The sequence below is a fragment of the Miscanthus floridulus genome, chromosome 2 (assembly GCF_019320115.1).
Source record: "Miscanthus floridulus cultivar M001 chromosome 2, ASM1932011v1, whole genome shotgun sequence".
NCBI classification, from domain to species: Eukaryota; Viridiplantae; Streptophyta; class Magnoliopsida; order Poales; family Poaceae; genus Miscanthus; species Miscanthus floridulus.
In genome coordinates this window covers 124,804,157-124,828,273 of record NC_089581.1, presented here as the reverse complement: position 1 = coordinate 124,828,273, position 24,117 = coordinate 124,804,157, and the positions used below count along the sequence as shown (strand labels likewise).

The following is a 24,117-nucleotide window of genomic DNA, read 5'->3' as shown; positions in this document are numbered from 1 at the left end:
AAATAACTACACGTCGGCGTCGGAAGTCGGAGTCGGACCCAACCCAATGAATCAAGCAGCAGTGACTGACAGTGAATCCGGTGAGCATCAAGCCATCGCCCACCGCCCATCGGTGCACTGCTGCACGATTTTCTCAGGTTCTTGCGGACGGTCATTACGACATGAACCTGCCTGAGCTGTCCGCATTTGATTTGAAGGTAGCACGAGGCAAAGTATACCGTGAAAACCATCTGCTAAGGTTGTGTTTAGTTCGCGAAATAAAATTTTTTTACGTCATATTAGATGTTTCGGGGATGTCGGAAGAAGTTTTCGAATACTAATAAAAAAAACTAATTACATAGCTCGCCTGAAAATTGCGAGACAAATTTATTAAACCTAATTAATCAATCATTAGCGCATGTTTGTTACTGTAGCATTTATGGCTAATCATGAACTAATTAGTCTTAAAACATTCGTCTCGCAATTTTCAACGAAACTGTGTAATTAATTTTTTTTATCTATATTTAATACTCCATGTATATGCCGTAAGATTCGATGTGATAGTTTAGGGTGAAAATTTTTTGGAACTAAATCGGGCCTAAACGAAAACCTAAATTTTGTTTTAAAAAAGCGCCACTGCCTTCCACCTCCGCCGCACACGTTGCCGCACGCTCTTCCGCGGGGCCCCACCCTGCTGGCTTTTTCCCTCACCCATCGCCATGCAGCGCCACTGCCTTCCACCTCCGCCGCACACGTTGCTCCCCCGCTCCAGCACTCCTTCCCTCCCGAGTCCCCAGCCCTGCTCGCTCCCGCCGCGCGCTATCTCCGACAACCACCACCAAAATAGTTTTTAAGAAAGAGGTCGTCTATATTTGTTATACTTTTCAGATAACCTTAAATAGGTTTTTTTTTATTGGAGATTGATTTTGGATCTGTTACTTCTTATTTTGAGTTTGAGGAGCCGTTGCTTGTTGGAGACAGTCCGCCGCATCGCCGTCGGCCGTCGCCGTCTTCGTCTCGGCCTCTCGGCGCTCACCTCACCCTCCGCCCTCGCCATGGGCCACCCACTATAATAATCTGACGGCGAGTCGGCGAATGAGCGAAAGGGAAAAATGCGAATCGGAAAAGTCCAGCGGGTGACGACCAGGACACGGGGGCGGACGCCGGACGCCGGACGCGCCACCGCGGTGGCGTGTGTATATAAAAGCCCCCTCCTCCGGTCCTCCCCGAGTCTCCACTTCCCACAAACCCCCCAACCACGGGCCTCGTGCTCGGACCCGGTAACCCGGACTGGCTGCGCGCCAATTCGCCCGCCGCTCTCGCTCCTGCAGCCTGCTCCTCTCTTTCCCTTCTCGCCGCGTACGTACGCCCGCCCACCCCGTTCGCGCCACCTAACCCCACCCGATCCCGAGGCTACCAGCACTAGGCGTCGTCCTCCGCAGGAACGGCAGCCGGGCTCCCGCCGATGGCGGCGTCCCTCGCCGCCGCCTCCGCCTCCGCCGCGCGCCTCGCCGCCGCCGCCGAGGTGCCGGGGTCGGCGCGGCCTTGCTGCCCCGGGAGGCTCGCGGCGAGCTTCCCCTGCGCCGGGCGGTGCCGGCGCCCCGCCGCGAGCGTGCGGTGCGGAGGTGGGGGTTTGCCCGCGGCGGCGGCGGCGGAGGCGGAGGAAGGGGGCCGCTTCGTCGGCTGGTTCCGGGAGGCGTGGCCGTACATCCGGGGCCACCGGGGCAGCACCTTCGTCGTCGTCATCTCAGGGGAGGTCGTGGCCGGCCCGCACCTCGACAGCATTCTGCAGGTATCCCTCCCCCGCACCTCGAAGGAAGTGAAACGAGATGCTTGCTGTGATGCTGATGGCTCTGTTCCACGCAAACTGAAGAGGTTTTTGCTGATTTGATTTGGTGCCAATTTGGAGGGAGGCTGTTTATGAAATCGATTGACTTTTGGATGATGTTTGAAAGCAGTGAAATGGCTATTTTTCTTTCTTTAGGGGAAAAATATGTCTTTATTAAAGTATCAGGAACTGAAACTACTTACTTTTATCACCTTCACCGAATTGAGAGAATCGACCCTTTTCATAAGCTTCATAGTGTTATAGTGGCGGTCGTAAGCGGTATTTCAACCATTTTCAGGCCTGATTTTAGTTCACCTATGATATGGAATGGCTATGGATAGATGGATTAGCAGAGAAACCCAGGATAGCCGCCGTTTCTCGGGGACTACCTTAGGATTTCTTCTTGCTTGATTACAATCAGTACCGGATTCTCTCTTTTATAGAGACAACTTACTTGACCCCTAAGTAATATCCTAACCGAATCAATCTATCTTATTCCTTTCCTAACAAACCAATCTAATCTAATCTAAGCCGGTACTGTCCACGCGCTACAGTACCGCGTGGGCCCCTGGTCCGGCTCCACTTGCCATAACACTACTCCACCCCTCCAAGACAACTTGTCCTCGAGCTGTGGCCATTGCTAGGGGTTCTGCATGATGAGGTTGTAGGGCACAACAATGCGCTTGGCATACGTGAAAACCTCGTCGTCGTCCATGTCGTGTAGCACGCGGATGTTGCCCATGATGGAGCGGACGTGGTGCACCGCCTCGACGACGTTGCCCATGCCGGCCTTCCCCTTGTTCCGGATCATGGCGGCGCCCTCGCGGACCTTGTGGAGCGCCTCGCCAAGGTCGCGGCAGCCGCAGACGAAGGAGATGCAGGACGTCGGCGGCGGGGGTCAGCACCTTGCTCTTGTCCACGTAGTCAACGCCGATGGCCTTGGGCTGCAGGGACGGCGCTAGCAGTGCTGCGTCGTTGTTGTCGTATGCCGTCACCACGCTGCTATGGATCAGGGTATGGGTCGTCGGGGTCGGAGATGGTGACGACGTCCTGGCCCTGTCCCTCCAGTGCGGCGGCACATAGCGTTGAACAGCGTTGGCGCCCACCGAAGCGGCTACCAGGTTGGCGTTCGCGCTGGCATGGCTGACAGCATCGATGGCCATGTCCCTCCAAGGCCCGCACAGGAAGGCGGGGGCGGCTGAAGGCGACCGTGGCGGCGGTGGGTGTCGCTGCTGCCCGCACTTTCTTCTCTTCCTGGAATTTCTCCAAGCGCGCAATGCGCTCGTCATGCGAATTCAACCGCTTGTTAATGGTGGAGAGTTGCGCAAGGATATAGTCAAGCTTGGCATTGATGGCCGCAGGATCGATGACGAGGCCGGCCATGGATGGCGATGCCTCGGGACTGATCTCCGATACCAATTGATATGGAATGGGTACGGATAGATGGATTAGCAGAGAAACCCAGGATAGCCGCCGTTTCTCGGGGACTACCTTAGGATTTCTTCTTGCTTGATTACAATCAATACTGGATTCTCTCTTTTATAGAGACAACTTACTTGACCCCTAAGTAATATCCTAACCGAATCAATCTATCTTATTCCTTTCCTAACAAAACAAACCAATCTAATCTAATCTAATCCGGTACTGTCCACGTGCTACAGTACCGCGTGGGCCCCTGGTCCGGCTCCACTTGCCATAACAACCTAATGATCGAGTTTGGATATCAATTGAGCTTCTACGAGACGAGGTCACGATAAGTAGTGAAAGTTGCTCATTCCGGTGGGTTTATGATTTTTCGGGCCTTCTTTGACTCACCTACCGTTTTGTTGAAAGGATTTCAGCTAACCAGTTGCACGTGTATTCCAACTTTCCAATATAGTCTCAGTTATCTGTTTCTGTCCTCACCCAGTCTTGCTCCGAAAACTATTATTTTGCAAAATCTTGGATAGCTTTGCCTTTTGCTTCTCTGGCCAAGGAAAGGACAATTTTCTTTTAGAAAAATAAGTACGATTGTATAGTTTTTTTTCCTGAAGCATTTATGCTTCTTCCTAAGGGGTTTCATTTCATTCTCTATCCAGTGAGAGAGAGATGTTCTGAGTAATATATATGATTAGGCAGGTGAGTAGCTTTATTACCTAAAACTTATTTACAATTAACTTAATCTAGTAAGAGTATTGTAACTGAGCATCATGGAAGGAGATGTATGATAGGATAATATCTGGTGGATTTGCTCTAATGACCATTGGCTGCCAGCTACAGAGTCAGGACAAAAACTCTGCTAATAACTATGATACACCTAGTTATTTTCTACCATCAGCTGTGCTGTTCGATTTCTACCCACTGCCACCTTTAATTTTATTGTTATCTATTTATCTGACCACTTTATTCTCTGATTCCTTACCGTGCCCCATGCTACTTGTTTTCTTTCATCGAGCAATTTGTCCTATTAAGCCTATTATTATATACTAGGGCTATATGAAATGCAAATTTGCTAAAGTTTTGTCATCTGTGGCAGAGTCTTGTACTACCTGTTATTATATAATAAGCAGGTTGCTATGGTGCATGGCATGCCTACTTTGTTGTCCTGCTTCATAATATTTATTTTTGTGTACAGGATATATCCCTTCTTCATGGTCTTGGGATCAAATTTGTTCTTGTTCCTGGAACACATGTCCAGATTGATAAGCTTTTGGCTGAGAGAGGTTAGCTACAGCTTTTTGCATCCTTACTCTTGTGACCACTTTTGAAGGGCGGGCCTGGTGCAAGCGGTAGAGTCTTACCGCCTGTGACCGGAAGGTCCTGGGTTCGAGTCGCGGTCTCCTCGCATTACACAGGCGAGGGTAAGGCTTGCCACTGACACCCTTCCCCAGAGCGGGAGCTCTCTGCACTGGGTACGCCCTTTTTACTCTTGTGACCACTTTAATGGTTTGTGTTCTCAGCCTCTGTTCTCATTTCTGCGTGCTACATAAGATCATTGCTCAATAGCACTTTTTCTTTGTCCCAGAAAAACATTATATCCCTATCCTCGTTTTCTTTATTCAACACCATACGATATGGACACCTGAGCATCATGGAAGATAATAACTCATTGGCCCAACTTTCAAATTGCTTAATGGAATACTTTTTTAGATGATGGAAAGAGAGTTCCTGCCTTTTGCATCCTCCAGTGCATGTGGCCCAATTTATTATTGCATAGTCTCATTATTAAAGAAAGGGAAATATGAAAGGCAATTGTAACAATTCTATCACATCATCTCTAAACTTGTTGGTGTAGCACCAAAATTAGCATATTCTTAGGTGTTCATATATTTATTGGTGATGCACCAAAATTACAAGTAGTGACTTAAGTTGTTAAAACTGTTGCGGTTCATGCTTTTCTGTTTGCACTCTTAACTAATTTTCTTCTATTTCCCAAGCATGTAAATGTTTACTTTGTTTTCTTTATTTCACTATGGCGATGTGTTTGTGGTGTCCAATAAGCTCAGTTTTGTGAATTTCACAGGGAAGAAGGCTAAGTATGCTGGTCGCTACCGTATTACCGATTCAGATTCATTAGATGCTGCAATGGAGGCAGCTGGTCGAATACGGCTAACTATAGAAGCGAAGCTGTCTCCTGGACCACCAATGTTAAATCTCCGTCGGCATGGTGTTAATGGCCGTTGGCACGAAATCTCTGATAATGTTGCAAGTGGAAATTTCCTTGGTGCTAAGGTTAGTACAATCATGCTGGTTCTTTACTGCATATTCTTGTTCATTTATATGTAGATGCAAATTGCATCATCGTATCACATTGTGGGAATAGCTAATGGAAAGAAAATGTAAACACAAATATTTGGGTATCACTATATCAAGAGTAGTGTTTCTTAACAATATTGCTTCTAGTTGTATTGATGAGGCATCGGGTGGAGAAGAAGAGGTATAAAGTGGGGAGACCTTGCAAAAAATAAGAAAAGAAAAGGTGGGGAGGAATGCTTGGGGTGCTATGTGGATCAGTTTTGGGTCTAACTCTGCCACATCCTGAAAAAAAAACGAGGTGTAGTGTACCTGCTTAATAATGTGTTTTTTGGCAACCGCGCCATGGCACCACCCTTCATGTTGGTACTATACTGTTCCCTTCATGGCACCACCCTTTCAGTGAAATAGATGAAGGAAAACTTATGTTTGTGTGCATCTCAAATGACTTGGACCTTAGTCCTGAGATGCTGAATTGACTTACCTCTCTCTTCTTTTGGCAGAGGCGAGGGGTTGTTGGTGGCATTGATTATGGATTCACTGGTGAAGTTAAAAAAATAGATGTTTCACGGATAAGAGAAAGGCTTGATAGAGATAGTATAGTTGTTGTGAGCAACATGGGGTACTCCAGCGCAGGAGAGGTCTTAAATTGCAAGTATGCCACTTACTCCATTCATATCTGTAGCTTTGTTATTAACTTTAGATCACCGACTCTATGTCAAGTTCTCAAATAATATGTGCTCATCATCCAAGTGACACTACAATTTACCATAAAAAGTTTCATGTGTCTTTACTCGTGGTAAAGCTCTGAGAAAAAAAAAAGATGCAGTGTTCGCAGTAACTCCACAGCACCAGTTCATATTTATATGGTCTAACAAACTTATTTTGGCTTATTTTCAGTACCTATGAAGTTGCTACAGCATGTGCTTTATCCATAGAGGCAGACAAGCTTATTTGCATTGTTGATGGCCAAATATTTGATGAGCATGGCCGAGTCAATCGTTTTATGTCTATTGAAGAAGCAGATATGTTGATCAGAACACGTGCTAAGCAGAGTGAAATTGCTGCAAATTATGTGAAGGTTGTTGATGAGGAGGACATCAATCATGTCCGCTACCTCCCAATGAAACATGATACAGAACATGGTTTGAATGTAAGGGACCATATTAATGGGTATACTGTATCTTTTCGGAATGGTGTGGGTTTCAACAATGGAAATGGTCTGTCTGGTGAGCAAGGGTTTGCTATTGGTGGGGAGGAGCGCTTGAGCAGGTCAAACGGCTACCTTTCAGAGTTAGCAGCGGCAGCATACGTATGCCATGTAAGTATTGAGCTTCTACATGTGTTTGAGCAATTTTGCATGATTTATTGATTCCTAATTTTTTATCGTGGTACAAAGTCTATTATGTTCTCAATTTGGTTTTCCTGCAACATGTTACTCCTGCTTGCTTTGTAAGTTTCCAGCAATGTTCAATAACATCACTGTATGCAGGATGCCCATATTTTCATAAGTGCTATTAAATCTGTGCATGTTTCTACTTTGGGTGACATCTAACTGCACTCATTTGCGTGCACTGTCATGTATAAATATTTTTTGTACAAAATCACTATCTTGCACAAGGCACCTTTCTCCTCTTGAATGATTGTTCCTTTGTCCAATTATCTAAGTTCAGTGGTACTAAAACAGTTCATTCTGAAGCATTACAAATGATACTCTCAACTGTTAGTTCTGTTAAAGGGAAAGGTAAGGCAAATCAGAATCTATTCAGACTGCCATGTCATTGTTGTAGAACAATTCTAGCAAAATTTAAGTATGTCTACCATTTCCCTTGTCTAAAGTCTAAACTGTTCTTGGATATGCATCAGTGAATGAAATCTGATGGCTATCATCCTTTAGTTATTATTTTTTTTATGATGCAGCAATATGTGACATACTATGTTGTTTTGCTTGTTTTCTTTTGTCCTAATTATAGTTTCCTTATTCTTCTCATGTCAGGGTGGTGTCCAAAGAGTGCATATCGTAGATGGTACTGTTGGTGGATCATTGTTGCTAGAACTATTCTCTAGAGATGGTGTTGGAACGATGATAGCTAGGTATAATAGAACTGTTTTTTCCATGTTAGCTGCCAATGAACATAGCAGCTTGGGTGTGTAAGCCCCTATTGGCTTTAGTATCTGTGATGTACATAGATGCATCTTGAGCAAGTGTTTTTTACATGTTTCTCTTAGCTTACAAGAAGTCTGCCCCCTGAACCCTGTTAAAAATAATGCAGTGCATGGAATCCATGTTCGTCTTTTACCTAATTTTCCTATCTTCTTGAAATGGAATGCTTCAATTCCGTGTCAAAATATATGTTAGATGACAGGGCGATTCTCTTAACGAAATCACTGGTGGATATTTGACTATATACCATACTGTATAAAATAATATAAAAAATAATGATCTCTTTCTGGTTTTGCTATTATAATGGTTGTAAATGGCATATTGGCTAGAAAGACTTTTTTATCTAGTTTCAAGTTTATTGTTTTACATGTCTGTGGGAGTTCCCAGTTATCTATCATCATAATATGTAAGGGCAAGAAAATGGAATATGATATTCAATTAAAGAATGCTTTAGCATGTGATCTAGTGTAGGACTTCTTGAATGCTCATATCCTTGTATCTTTAACAAGAAGAATGTGGGCATTGATGTTTTTCCTCATATTTTTGTAGGGATATGTATGAAGGAACAAGAATGGCAAGAGAGGAAGATCTTTCTGGTATTAGAAAGATCATTCGTCCTCTAGAAGAATCCGGTGTCCTGGTGCGCCGAACAGATAAAGAGGTCATTATTTTCTCATCTTCTGAACAAAACATCGATGAATTCAGGAGTTCTGTATGTTTGTGTCTGTCTAGTCATTTATGCAACTGAACAGAGAATTCTTTTGTTTCATTAGCTTCTTGAAGCATTGCCATCATTTATTGTCGTGGAAAGAGATGGCTCAATCATAGCGTGTGCTGCCCTCTTCCCTTTTCTTGAGGATAAATCTGGGGAAGTTGCTGCTATTGCTGTATCTGAAGAATGTCGAGGTCAAGGTCAAGGAGACAAATTACTTGGTATGACTGCATTTTTAGCATATTCTAATTGCTTTGTATGAATTAACATAACTTACTCGGTTCAGGGTAGATAAGTGTTTGTACTAGGGTTTTAGAAATTGGTTTACTTCAACGAGGACCAATGTAGATTGCCTGGGTCAATAGATGACTAGGCTGACTTTTCTCTTTTTTGTCTTGGAATTTGTATAGCATTTTTATTTGATATCGCAAGAATTTATTTCTAAGTAAAAAAAGAAAAAAATCAAGAAGCCAAAGGATCAACTGCAAAAAAACTGAAAACAAGGGATCTTCCCTATTTCCTATTGTTTCCCTAAAAAAGAGTACTGAAGGCAGGTCGGTAATTTCAGAACCAACAAGGTTCTAGAATGTACCCCAAAAAAATGAAAGCCAGGGGGGTCTGATTGTATCTGGAACTTTGGTATAGTATTTATTTATTTTATCCTTTCACTGCAAACTTGGAGAAAGTTTCTCAAGTGCTTCTTTTTCAGGCCTGTTCGCTGCGGCTTTAAGCGGCAGCTGCTTGTAGTTATTTTGGCTGCAATATGTACTGTTACATGAACTAAAAGCCTGCAGCCGCTCATGTTCATTTTGCATTTCTGTCGTGTTGGTCGGTATATATTCTGTACAATAAACTCATTATTTTTAATTCCTTTCCAAAGATGCATTAAAAGGAGACTAAAGCATCCATCCTGGTTTCATGAGGAATCGAGATTTTAACCAAGAGTGGAGGCCCATGTAGCGCACAGTAGCGACACGTGGCTGCAAGCTGCTGGTCGGGAGTTTGACTCCCGGTTCACACGCACACGCACACGCACACGCAAAAAGATCCCTCATTTAGCCTGGAAGTCTTGGCTCCCTGTGGTGCCTCTTGCGCTGGCCGAGTGCCTTGCTGGCTATGGTGCTGGCCCAGTTTCAACGAACAGTCAGGGTTCGGGGCTTTTGTTGAGGTTTCTACCTACATGCAATTCCCGAGGAGGTTTTCACTGGCTGGTCAATTTTTATCTTTATTTTGTTTTTTTTGGAGATTTTAACCAAGAACATGTATTTGAAATTTAACTAATTTGGCCACCTTTTCTGTTTGCGTGGTCACATTTGCACTAGTTCTAATTTGCAATGCTAAAATCTAGAACTATTTAGTTTGTGGAGCAGCAAACTACAATTTATTAAGCATTCAAATACTTATCATGGTAATATTTTTTCAGATTATGTTGAGAAGAAAGCTTTATCCCTTGGACTTGAGAAAATATTCTTGCTTACTACACGGACAGCAGATTGGTATGCACATGTGTTCTAGTAGTGATGATTGATGAGAATGTTTTATATGCTTGGGCAATTTCTTTTTAAGAATACCAGATAGTAAGAATTATTGTGTAGGCAGCTGATCTCAATCTGGTATGCTTTATGTCAAATACTGAAACCTGGTCAATCTCAATACATTACTAGGAAGTAGGGACTACTATTAGCCAAATTCTTTGCTTGCCAGGACAAGAAAACATCCATCCAAACACACATGAGACATGGCCAGACGCAATTGAAATCGTTGCTGATCTGGTCACGCGAGAAAAGGATGTTTCTTATTTTGTTTGATGAATATCCTGCAGGTTTGTTCGTCGCGGCTTCGAGGAGTGCTCGATCGAGTCCCTGCCTTTGGTGAGGAGAAAACGTATCAACCTTTCGCGCGGGTCAAAATACTACATGAAGCGGCTCCAGGCAGCAGAGATTGGGCATATGGCTGTCAACGGTTTTGCCATGAGATGATTAGTGCTGCAAACAAAGCATGTCTACAAATATAGTTGGACATGAGGTTTCTTTGATGACCTCTGCAGTTGCTTGTACATCGTAGAAATATGTATTTATTGTGCAAGTAAATAATCAGTCAATACTCGAAGATGTGGCTGTGGTGTTTCTTGAGTTGATTTCTTCCTGAGCATAGCACTGCTGGAAAGAGTTGTTGATCTGGGCAACTTCGCTTTTAAATTGACAAATACTTTGCTGCAAATTCAGCAATGTTCTTGTCAGAGCTCCCTCCTTCCTGCATCGCCTCCTTTGCCTTCTTCAATCTTCATACATTTCGCCGCATTCTGCCTGAACTCTGTTCTCTCCCCTTCCATCACTTCTCGGATGCACCTCTCCACCTCCTCCCTCTTCAGCAAGCCCTTCTCGTCAAGCTGCAGCCGCAGACCGATCCGCCACGCGCTCTCCACATACTTGGCCGTGGTTGGCTGGTCTGCCGACCGCGGTAAGCCCACCATCGGCACGACGGCGACGATCGCCTCCGTCGCCGAGTTCCATCCGCAGTGCGTGATGAAACAACCCGTGGCCTTATGCGACAAGACCTATAGCTCTAGCTGAGGGCACCAGGGCACGACGAGGCCGTTCTCCCTGCACCTGTCGCCGAGATCCTGGGAGAGCTTCTGCGCCTCGTCGGACCTCACGACCCAGATGAACGGCCTGCCGGAATCGCACAGCCCGTTGCCGAGCTCGTGGAGCTCGTCGGCGTCCAGGCTATAGACGGTCCCGTAAGAAGCAAGGACGACAGAGCAAGGGAGCTGCCTGTCCAGCCACTCCATCGTCGGCGCGCTGCTGCTGAAGAAGCTCACGCCGGAGGTCTTGTTGGACGGCAGCCGGCCGTCGTCGAGGTAGAAGGACGGCAGGGCTGGGCCGACCGTCTTGGCGCGCCACGTCGTCTCCATGTACTCTGCCTCCAGTGGCTCGAGGTCTCGGAACGAGTTGACGAACACGGCGGCGGCGTCCGCGAGGAACTCGAACTGACCGATGGACACCTTGAGGTACTGGGGGTAGAGCTCTGGCGCCACCACGAAGGGCGGCAGGTCCTCCGCTGCCAGGTCCACGGCGACCACCTCCCGCCGCCGGAGCGCGCCCTCGTCCGCCATCGGCAGCGTCGCGCGCCCCGCCCACGCCTCCCCGTAGATGAGGTCCACGGCGCAGGACTGCGACAGGAACGCCGCGGTCGGGACGCCCGCGGCGCTCGCCACCCGCTGCGCCCACGGCATGTGTGGGTCGTACACCACCACGGCCGGGGCCCTCCCCGCCCGGGCCTCGGCGTCGATGACCCGCGCCAGCGTCTCCGACCCCACGGCCTCCAGCCACCGGCAGTACTCCACGGGGTCCGAGCACGACGCCATGCCGCCCTCGTCGAACCCGTCGGAGATGGGCCGCTACGGGGAAGGGCGCGCCGGCGGCAGGAGAGGTGGACAGCACGTACCGGGTGGTCACCAGCGTGGGAGCCAGGCCGTGGTACGCGAGGCGGTGGCCGAACTGGATCATCGGGTTCATGTGGCCCTACGCCGGCAGGGGCACCAGCAGGACGTGGACGCCGCTGGGCTCTCGGCCGTAACAGGAGCCTGTCGTCGTCATTGCTGCGCTCGAGCTCTCCATTATTGTGGTTGCGGTGGTTGGGGAGGATAGCTAATTAGCATAAGATATACCGGTGCTATCCACTCTACGTCCCAAAATAAATAATGTTTTTTATTTTTAATCTTCTTGTTTGATCATAAGTCTTATTTAATTTTTTTACGTAAATAACAAAATAATTAAGTCATTATTAAAGTATATCTAATAATAGAATAAGTCATAGCAAAAATAAATAATATTTATATAAAAAATTTGAATATGATGAATAGTGAAACAAGAAGTTATTTTAGCACAGAGGAGGTATGGCTGTGAGTGTGATCCCTTGTACTACTTGGGCTGCATATTTTTATTACAGCTGCTGGCTGCTGCTCCTGCTACGATGGAGCAAGTGACAAGTTTTGAGGAAGGTTCCTGACATCCAATGGCACGACGAGTTTGCTTTGAACATTCTTTGACACTTTGACTGCAATTCTAGGATTGTTCAGCCGGTTCATTTCGGCTTATTCGCTCGTATCTAGCTTATAATCTACGGCTTAAACAGTATTTTTCTCTCACATCAAACCAATCAGCAGTACTTTCAGCTATGGCTTATAAGCCAATTCAGCCGAAACGAACAGGCTAAACGATAGCGCGAGAGCCACTCGCCACCGTAAAAGAAAGTTTTGTCTATACAACACTTAAATTGGGAATTCCGTTCCCAAGATACAGACTTGTAGCTTAGTTAAGAAGATAGAGTCAAAATGACTCATAAAAATATGCTCATCAGAACAGCATAGCTACAATAGCTGTCCAAGCAGACATCGGTGATTTCTCCATCTGAGGCGCCGGGCCAAAAGAGAAGAAAGAGAGAGATGAAGAGAAGTGCAGTTACTGGGACGATCTTGAGGAGAAAATATCTGTTGGACCATTGATGAAGGTTTTGGCTCGGTTCGCTTCTCTTATAATCCATCTTTTTTAGCTTATTTTTTTAGTTAGAATAGTATTTTTCTCTCACAATAAATCAGTCGAAATAATATTTCGATTTGTTTTTCAGCGAAACGAACGGGTCTATGTTAGCATGAATCCTTGATGTGCGTAGGATTGGCACGGTGTGATCTCTCATCGTTGGTGATTATCTGCAGGACAGGAACATGCCTGCTCGGTTCTCGGAAGCAATGGAACGATGCCACACTACCACAAACCGGCACTTTACTGAGTGTCGGGGGTTTTACCGAGTGTATTTTATCAGACACTCGGTAAAGACGGTCTTTGCCGAGTGCCAAATAAAATACACTTGGCAAAAAAAACACTCGACAAAATGTGTCTTTGCCGAGTGCCTTTTTCTGGCACTCGGTAAATATGTATTTTGTCGAGTGCTATTTTTCGGCACACGGCAAAATGCGTCTTTGCCGAGTGCCTTTTTTCTGGCACTCGGCAAATATGTATTTTGCCGAGTGCCTTTGTTTTGGCACTTGGTAAAGAGGCATTTTGCTGTGTGCATTTTTTCTGGCCCTCGGCAAATTAATTTTTAAAGCAATTTTTGAGGTCCTAAATAAATTCAAATGAAAAATTTTTCAACTACAAAGTTGTATAACTTCTCAAGATGTACAAAGTTTATTTTGGTCATTTCTTCATTTGACAAAGCGACAATAACGTTGTTCATAAAATCTACATCTCTCATATGGAACTGCCCGCTGAAGAGAAAATCGATCTGATTGTCTCTCAGCCTATATCGAATTTTGGAAAGAAAAAACCAGAATTTTCTTCTTTTTTTTATTAACATTAAGAAAAAAGAATATAATTAAAATGGAATTGGCAATATAATTTTTATGCACTTTTGAAATGAAAGAAAAAGGAAGGATTTTTTGCAATCGTTATTTCTTGCCTCTGTCATATCATGAAAACCTTTCGATTTGGATCTCTCATATTAGTTTCAAGAAAGTAGAAGAGAGATATATAAGATTTGTGAACAATGTTACTACCACTATATCGGATGAACAAATGACCAAAATAAACTTTGTAGATCTTGAGAAGTTATAAAATTTTGTAGTTGGCAACATTTTGATTTGAAATCATCTTGTCATGAAAAACGACGTTTGAATTTTAAAATTTTAAAATTTGAATTTTTCAAAAGACCTCGGATGGAAAAACTTCCTAAATGAAAATTGTAGATCTCCAAAATTTATGAAACTATGTAGTTGACAACTTTTTGATTTGAAATTATCTTATCATGCAAAACTACGTTTCAATCTCTCAAATTTGAAATTCGAATTTTTTAAATGATCTCGGATGGAAAAACTTCCTAAATGAAAATTGTAGATCTCGAAAAGTTATGAAACTTTGTAGTTGACCACTTTTTTATTTGAATTCGTTTAGGGCCTCAAATAAGTAATTTACTCTCGGTTTAGTATAATATATGAGGATAGATAACGGAATCTAGACACAAGTGACAGTGTAGTGCAGTGGTAGAGCAGCAGACACGCGAGGGAGAGGTCGTGAGTTTGAATCCCGCCGACCGTGTTAGCCACAAATTTAGCGCAAAAAATGCACCGACTTTGATGAAGACGGGCGTGCGCTAGCTGGTGGCGGCCTCCCCCGAAAAATAAAATTTTGAAAAATTTTACTATTATTTTTGGGTTTTTTCGTATTTTTTATTTTGCCGAGTGTAAATCTTTGCCGAGTGCTTTTCCGGCACTCGGCAAAGGCTTTGTCCGACAAAAAACACTCGGCAAAGAAGCATTTGCCGTGAAGGGATATGCCGACAGCTCTTTGCCGAGTGCAGCACTCGGCAAAGGCTTTGCCGAGTGCAAAGCCTTCTTTGCCGAGTGCAATTGCACTCGGCAAAGCACGCGTCTGCTGTAGTGCCATGACCGCGTCACGTGCACACATTATTTTTCCGCTAGAATAATGCAGGCGAATTCCAACTTGTTCTTTCTCCCTCGCAATGACGACTAAGGGGCGTGTCTAGTTCACCTAGTGAAAAGTCCTAATAGCTAGAGGGGGGTGAATAGCCTAATAAAATTTCTACAACAACACTTAACAAAAGGTTAGACAATTATGAGGCGAAGCAAGTGTTGCACTAGCCTACTCAAAATGCAAGCCACCTACCACAATTCTAGTTTAGATAGTGTCGATTCACACAAGAGGTATGACACTACCCTATGTTAGTGTGCTCTCAAAACTAATTAAAAGCCACACCAACCAAGCAAGCAAGCTCTCACAATTAGCTACACTAAAGAGCTTGTCAACTAGTTTGCGATAATGTAAAGAGAGTGATTAGGATAGTTATACCGCCATGTAGATGAAGAACCAATCAATCACAAAGATGAATAACAATGAAGACCAATCACCTCGGAATCAATGATGAACACAATGATTTTTACCGAGGTTCACTTGCTTACCGGCAAGCTAGTCCTCGTTGTGGTGATTCACTCACTTGGAGGTTCACACGCTAATTTGCTTCACACGCCAAACCCTCAATAGGGTGCCGCACAACCAACACAAGATGAGGATCACACAAGCCATGAGCAATTCACTAGAGTACCTTTTGGCTCTCCACCGAAGAAAGGTTAAGAACCCCTCACAATCACCACGATCGGAGCCGAAGACAATCACCACCTCCGCTCGATGATCCTCGCTGCTCCAAGCCATCTAGGTGGCGGCAACCACCAAGAGTAACAAGCGAAATCCACAGCGAAACACGATCAACAAGTGCCTCTAGATGTAATCACTCAAGCAATGCACTTGGATCACTCCCAATCTCACTATGATGATGAATCAATGATGGAGATGAGTGGGAGGACTTTGGCTTAGCTCACAAGGTTGCTATGTCAGTTAAAATGGCCAAAGATGTGAGCCACAACTGGCCATGGGGCTTAAATAGAAGCCCCCTCGAAATAGAGCCGTTGTACCCCTTCACTGGGTACACTGCGCTCTGACCGGACGCTCCGATCCAACTGACCGGACCCTGGACTCAGCGTCCGGTCCACAGATGAACGCCACGCGTCACCAGCTACAAATGTTGTTCGTCAGATTCCAACGGCTACGAAGTTGACCGGACGCTCTGGCAAAACTGACCGGACGCTGGAGCCTCAGCGTCCGGTCGAGTATAGTAAGGGTTGAAAACTGGTTTTCTTTGACCGGACGTGTCCGGTCCACCTCGACCGGACACAGCCCAGCGTCCGATGGTAAACCCTAGCCTCTGTACTGCCAGTCAACGCGACCGGACGCAAGCAGTCAGCGTCCGGTGCTTTTGGATCTAGCGTCCGGTCACTTGACCGACGCTGGCATCACCTCTGTTTTTACTTCTAACTTCTCCACCCTTGCTCCAATGTGCCAACCACCAAGTGTATCACCTTGTGCACATGTGTTAGCATATTTTCACAAATATTATCAAGGGTGTTAGCACTCCACTAGATTCTAAATGCATATGCAATGAGTTAGAGCATCTAGTGGCACTTTGATAACCGCATTCCGATACGAGTTTCACTCCTCTTAATAGTACGGCTATCAAACCTAAATGTGATCACACTCTCTAAGTGTCTTGATCACCAAAACAAAATAGCTCCTACAAGTTATACCTTTGCCTTGAGCCTTTTGTTTTTCTCTTTCTTCTTTTCAAGTTTAAGCCCTTGATCATCTCCATGCCATCACCATTGTCATGCTATGATCTTCATTAGCCTTCTCTACTTGAAGTGTGCTACCTATCTCATGATCACTTGATAAACTAGGTTAGCTACTTAGGGTTTCATCAATTCACCTAAAACCAAACTAGAGCTTTCAATCTCCCCCTTTTTGGTAATTGATGACAACCCTTATACAAAGATATGAATTGAAATTCAATTGAATCCATGTTGCTTGCCCAAGCATATTTACCATGTGTAAAAGGATATGGACAAGTTTCATGAACCCTAAGTGGTAGCAATTGCTCCCCCTACATATGTGCTAAGAATTTTGGATTGTAGCTTGCACATATGCTTAGATAGGAAATATAGGAGTCAATGTCTACCACATGATGCTAAGGTATAAAAGATGGACCTTTGAAGCGTGATACCAATCGGAGTGCACCAATATACCATCCTTAGCACCATGGTTAGTTCAATATCACTTGGAAACATACTTTGAAAAGATATCACTTGTAAAGACTTACTTGGAAATGAAAGTGATCTAGTGATTTCATTTCATCATTCAATCTTACAACTAACATTCATCACACAAGCATGGATGTGTAAATTTAATACTTGTGCCATGCAAGCAAACGTATGAAATGCACATTCAAATGCACCATACAAGTTCATGAGCTTACTCCCCCTACTTGTGTGCTCAAAATTTTAGTTGATCCCTTTCCTTTGTTATATCTCTCCCCCTATGTCATATATCTAGATATCTTTATGTTTGTTTCTCTCCCTCTTATCTTTGTTTCTCTCTCCCCCTTATCCCCTTTATCTTTGTTTCTCTCCCCCTTTGTCATCAATGACCACAAAGGTTCTAAATAGATAGAATTACTTGTAGGGTCGAGATTATCAATGTCAATCAATGGGGTGAGGGTCATTTTCCCAAATTTGGTTCAATTCTAGATTATTTCCCAAAGATATTTAACTCGGTTTGATCCAAGGACAAGCTTCTTCACACCTCCAAATAAGGGTTATCTTGTACCATGTTGAGTTAAACACTTATAGTTCATTTTCTAGATTAAACACTAGGTTTACAAGCCCATAAACATGTCATATGCCATCACTAGATCAAGTCAAGCATAGAAGCAATAGTGATACCATATTGACATCAAAATTCATTTGATTTTCATGAATGAGCCTAATAAGATAGAACCACTTGCAAGGTCCTAATAAGATTGAAAATATGACTAGATGCACTAAACATGTCCTTAGCAAGGATGTATGTCATGCCAATCAACTTTTACCTTGGATTGCTCGAAGGAGAGGCATGTCATATGAGTGGGGGTGCATCAACACATATTTGAGAAATCCAATATGTTCAACTCATTCCTTAGCTTGCAAAACCTTTTCTCATCCAATGGCTTGGTGAATATGTCAGGCAAGTTGATCTTCGGTGCCTACACTCTCAATGCAAATGTCCCCTTTTTGTTGGTGATCTCTTATGAAATGGTGGCAGACATCAATGTGCTTTGTTCTTGCATGTTGAACCAGGATTGTTTGTCAACTTGATTGCACTCTCATTGTCACATAGCAATGGCACTTTCTTGAACTTGATTCCAAAGTCACTCAAGGTGGCCTTCATCCAAAGTATTTGTGCACAACAACTACCGGCTGGATATGTATTCGGCTTCGGCGGTTGATAATGCAACACTATTTTGCTTCTTTGATGACCATGAAACAAGTGATCTTCCCAATAATTGACATGTGCCCGAGGTGCTCTTCCTTTCAACCTTGCATCCCGCATAATCCGAGTCAGAGTAACCAACTAGCTCAAACTTTGCTCCTTTGGGATACCACAAACCAACATTTGGTGTATGCTTCAAGTACCTCAATATTCTCTTTGTAGCCTTCAAATGACTTTCTCTTGGTGAGGCTTGAAATCTTGCACACATGCATACACTAAACATGACATCCGGCCTTGATGCGGTCACATAGAGTAGGCTTCCAATCATAGACCGATACAACTTTTGATCCACCATATTTCCACTTGCATCACTATCCAAGTTGCCATTGGTTCCCATTGGTGTGCTAATGACTTTGCTATCAATCATGCCAAACTTCTTGATCATGTCCTTGATGTACTTGCCTTGACTCACAAATGTACCATTCTTCAATTGCTTGATTTGAAGACCAAGGAAGTAACTCAACTCTCCAATCATGGACATCTCAAACTCATTAGCCATCATCTTTCCAAACTCATCACAAAATTCTTGATTGGTTGATCCAAATATGATGTCATCAACATAGATTTGCAATACAAATAGATCTTTTCCAATCTTCTTGATGAAAAGAGTGGTGTCAACCTTGCCCATGGTGAACCCTTTAGAGAGTAGGAAATCTCTCAATCTCTCATACCATGCTCTAGGTGCTTGCTTCAAGCCATACAATGCCTTCTTCAACTTGTATACATGGTTGGGCTTCTTATCATCTTCAAAACCAGGAGGTTGCTCAACATATACTTCTTCATTGATGTAGCCATTGAGAAATGCACTCTTAACATCCATTTGATAGAGCTTGATGTTGTGAGCACAAGCATAGGCTAGCAAGATTCTTATTGCTTCCAATCTAGCAACCGGGGCATATGTTTCTCCAAAGTCAAGACCTTCAACTTGTGTATAGCCTTGTGCTACTAATCTTGCTTTGTTCCTTACTACTATCCCATCTTGATCTTGCTTGTTTCTAAAGACCCATTTGGTTCCAATCACATTGTGTCCCTTTGGTCTTTCTACCATTTCCCATACTTGATTTCTTGTGAAGTTGTTTAGCTCTTCATGCATAGCATTGACCCAATCAACATCCTTCAAAGCTTCATCTATCTTCTTTGGTTCAATGGATGACACAAATGAGAAGTGTTCACAAAATGATGCCAATCTTGATCTTGTTTGTACACCTCTTGAAATATCTCCAATGATTGTATCCAAAGGATGATCTCTTGCAATACTTGTTGGTTGGAGCAATGGAACTTGATTGCTTGCACTTGCTAGATCATTGGGTTGAGATGATGTACTAGCCACTTGATCTTGATTCAATGTCATGAGAGTCACTTGCACTATCTTGACTTGTATCATCTTGCACATTTGAGTTAGAGAGCACTTGCACTTGATCATCTTCATCATCATTCACTTGCCTAGGCCTCAATTCACCAACATCCATGTTCTTCATGGCATTTGAAAGTTGAATGCCTCTAACATCTTCCAAGTTCTCATTCTCTTCTTGTGAACCCTTGGTTTCATCAAATTCAACATCATGAACTTCCTCAAGAGTACCACTATCCAAATTCCAAACTCTATATGCTTTGCTTGTAGTGGAATAACCAAGTAGGAATCCTTCATCACATTTCTTGTCAAACTTGCCCAATCTTGTGCCTTTCTTCAAGATATAGCATTTGCAACCAAAGACCCGAAAATATGCAATGTTGGGCTTTCTACCATTCAAGAGCTCATATGGTGTCTTCTCTTTCAATCGGTGACAATAGAGGCGGTTGCTACAATAGCAAGCCGTGTTGATAGCTTCGGCCCAAAAGGATTGACTCACATTGTACTCACTAAGCATAGACCTTGCCATATCAATGAGTGTTCTATTCTTCCTCTCAACAAGGCCATTTGATTGAGGAGTGTACTTGGCCGAGAATTGATGTCTAATTCCAAATTCATCACATAACTCATCAATTCTAGTGTTCTTGAACTCACTACCATTGTCACTTCTAACTCTCTTGATGGTTGTTTCAAACTCATTGTGAATGCCTTTGACAAATGATTTGAATGTTGCAAATACATCACTTTTGTCCACTAGAAAGAATACCCATGTGTATCTAGTGTAGTCATCCACTATCACAAAGCCATATTTATTTCCACCGATACTAGTGTATTGTGTTGGCCCAAACAAATCCATGTGCAATAACTCAAATGCTTTACTAGTGCTCATCATGCTTTTCTTAGGATGGGTGTTTCCAACTTGTTTGCCGGCTTGACAAGAGCTACAAAGCTTATCCTTTTCAAACACAACATCTTTCAAGCCTTTAACTAAGTCATGCTTAATCAATCTATTCAATTGTTTCATTCCAACATGACCAAGCCTTCTATGCCATAACCAACCCATGCTAGACTTAGTGAACAAGCATGTAGATAATCTAGCTTCACTAGCATTGAAATCAACCAAGTATAGATTCTCATATCTAAAGCCTTTGAAGATCAAGTTAGAGCCATCTACACTTATGATCTCTACATCATCTACTCCAAATATGCATTTGAATCCAAGATCACACAATTGAGCTACAGGATAGCAAATTGAAGTTCAAGCTCTCTACTAGCAACACATTGGATATGCTCATGTCATTGGATATTGCAATCTTACCAAGCCCTTTGACCTTGCCTTTGCCATTGTCACCAAATGTGATACTATCATAACCATCATTGCCATTGGTGTTGATTGAGTTGAACATTCTTGCATCACCGGTCATGTGTTGAGTGCACCCACTATCAAGAACCCAATGCCTTCCTCCGGCTTTGTAATTGACCTACAAAAGAAGATCAATTCTTTTTAGGTACCCAAACTTGCTTGGGTCCTTGAAGGTTAGTCACTAGGCTCTTTGGCACCCAAATGGCTTTCTTCTTTGAGCCCATCCATGGTTTGCCAATGAACTTAGCCTTTACACCATTTGTACCCTTAGTAAGCATATAGCATGAATCAAGCTTAATAAAGGATACATTAGCATTTTTGTTCTTATTTTTGCATTCTTGCTCTTTGTGACCCACTTGCTTGCAACTAGTGCAAAACCGACCATTGTTCTTCACAAAACTAGTCTTGTGAGGAGCAAAGGCCGCTTTGCCTTTCTTGGGGGTATAGCCCAATCCCTCTTTGTAGAGAGAAGCTCTTTGGCTACCCAAGCACATAAGCAAGCGGTCCTCACCACCATAAGCCTTAGCTAGGTTGTGAGTGAGCTTAGTGACCTCCTTCTTGAGGTTCTCATTCTCAACCACTAGTGAGGTATCACAAGTGAGACCATCACTACTAGATGAGGTAGAAGTGGAAGTGCTACAAGAAGGGTTAGTAGGAGCAACAATGATAGGCATAGATAGTGATGTATCAATTAAATCACAAGTTACACCTACATCACAAGTTTCAACATGCTTCTTTTTATCTTGTTCATTAAGCAAAGTGGAATGAGCTTTTTCAAGCTTTTTGTGAGCCTTGCCAAGCTTCTCATGGGCTACCTCTAGCTTCTCATGAGTTGCTTTGAGCTCATCAAGGGCTTGCTTAAGGGCTTTTACCTCCTTATTCAAGCTCTTGCATTCCCTTCTCTTAATGTCAAAGTGTTCTTTAGCATCTTCTAGCATGTCAAATAATTCATCCTTAGTAGGTTCATCATCATCACTATCACTATCATTTTCATTTTCATGTTCATTATCATCAACATGTTCTTCATCACTTTCATCATCACAAGATTGTACCTTAGTGGCCTTAGCCATGAAGCATGATGAAGATTCGAAGAGAGAAGGCTTCTCATTGATGGCAATGCTTGCAAGAACCTTCTTCTTGGTGGTCTTGTGATCATCACTATCATCATCATCATCACTTGAGGAAGCATCACTATCCCAAGTGACTACATATGAACCACCCTTCTTCTTCTTGAAGGCCATCTTGTCCTTCTTCTCTTTCTTTTCCTTCTTGTCCTTCTTCTTGTTCTTCTTGTTGTCATCATCATTGTCACTATTGTATGGGCATTGAGCAACAAGATGATCTTTGCTTCCACACTTGAAGCACCTTCTTGACTCTTCTTTGTTCTTGGATGAAGACTTCTTTCTTCTAGCACGGTAGCCCTTCTTCACCATGAACTTGCCAAATCTCTTGACAAATAGAGCCATCTTCTCATCATCATCATCATCCCATGATTCATCTTCTTCACTTGATGTTTCTTGCTTTGCTTTGCCCTTGGATGATGTGGCTTTGAATGCCACGCTCTTCTTCTTCTCATCTTCTTCTCATCTTCTTCTCCTTCTTTTCTTCCTTCTCATCATCATCTCTATAGGTATCATCGGTCATTATATCTCCCAACACTTGGTTTGGTGTCATGGTGTCCAAACCACTCCTCACTAGAATAGTGACCAATGTACCAAATCTTGAGGGTAAGCATCTCAAGAACTTGTGGGAGAAGTCCTTGTCCTTCACCTCTTCTCCAAGTGCTTTGAGATCATTGATAAGCACTTGAAGCCTATGAAACATCTCCGGCACACTCTCATCCTCCTTCATCTTGAAGCTTGCAAACTTTTCTTTGAGGATATATGCCTTTGCACCCTTCACGGCTTGAGTGCCCTCAAATGATTCTTCCAACTTCTTCCAAGCTTCATGTGCCATCTCAATATTCTTGATTTGCTCAAATGTTCTTTCATCAATTGCATCATGAATGGCACTTAGAGCAATGTCATTGTTTTGGAGAAGCACTTCTTCGGCGGCGGTGGGATTCTCTGGATCACCAATCTCAATTTTGGTTTCTACCACCTTCCACACCTTTCTATTGATTGACTTGATGTGTGTTGTCATCTTTGACTTCCAATAAGGATAATTTGTGCCATCAAATTGGGGTGGCTTCTTGGTGTTGTTGATTTGAGCCATTTTAACACCGAAGGTTGTTAAGCCTCAAATAACGGTGACCTCGGCTCTGATACCACTTGAAAGGTCCTAATGGCTAGAGGGGGGGTGAATAGCCTAATAAAATTTCTACAACAACACTTAACAAAAGGTTAGACAATTATGAGGCGAAGCAAGTGTTGCGCTAGCCTACTCAAAATGCAAGCCACCTACCACAATTCTAGTTTAGATAGTGTCAATTCACACAAGAGGTATGACACTACCCTATGTTAGTGTGCTCTCAAAAGCTAACTAAAGAGCCACACCAACCAAGCAAGCAAGCTCTCACAACTAGCTACACTAAAGAGCTTGTCAACTAGTTTGCGATAATGTAAAGAGAGTGATTAGGATAGTTATACCGCCGTGTAGATGAAGAACCAATCAATCACAAAGATGAATAACAATGAAGACCAATCACCTCAGAATCAATGATGAACACAATGATTTTTACCGAGGTTCACTTGCTTGCCGGCAAGCTAGTCCTCGTTGTGGCGATTCACTCACTTGGAGGTTCACGCTGCTAATTGGCTTCACACGCCAAACCCTCAATAGGGTGCCACACAACCAACACAAGATGAGGATCACACAAGCCATGAGCAATTCACTAGAGTACCTTTTGGCTCTCCACCGGGGAAAGGTCAAGAACCCCTCACAATCACCATGATCAGAGCCTAGAGACAATCACCACCTCCGCTCGATGATCCTCGCTGCTCCAAGCCATCTAGGTGGCGGCAACCACCAAGAGTAACAAGCGAAATCCACAGCGAAACACGATCAACAAGTGCCTCTAGATGCAATCACTCAAGCAATGCACTTGGATCACTCCC

General features: G+C 43.6%; 1 protein-coding gene and 1 pseudogene across 1 annotated transcript; one reads left to right on the top strand and one right to left on the bottom strand.

Annotated features, from left to right (window-relative positions):
- Window positions 1-924: 924 nt before the first annotated feature.
- On the top strand, window positions 925-10,547 carry LOC136529180 (probable amino-acid acetyltransferase NAGS2, chloroplastic). The gene is made up of 10 exons (XM_066522264.1): window positions 925-1,771; window positions 4,422-4,509; window positions 5,310-5,518; window positions 6,043-6,194; window positions 6,440-6,860; window positions 7,536-7,633; window positions 8,253-8,364; window positions 8,477-8,636; window positions 9,839-9,911; window positions 10,238-10,547. The coding sequence occupies exons 1-10, from the start codon at window positions 1,445-1,447 to the stop codon at window positions 10,392-10,394; spliced, it is 1,797 nt and encodes a 598-aa protein (XP_066378361.1). The 5' UTR covers window positions 925-1,444; the 3' UTR covers window positions 10,395-10,547.
- Window positions 10,548-10,608: 61 nt separating this feature from the next.
- LOC136529191 (UDP-glucosyltransferase UGT13248-like) lies at window positions 10,609-12,086 on the bottom strand (annotated as a pseudogene).
- Between the last annotated feature and the right edge of the window lie 12,031 nt (window positions 12,087-24,117).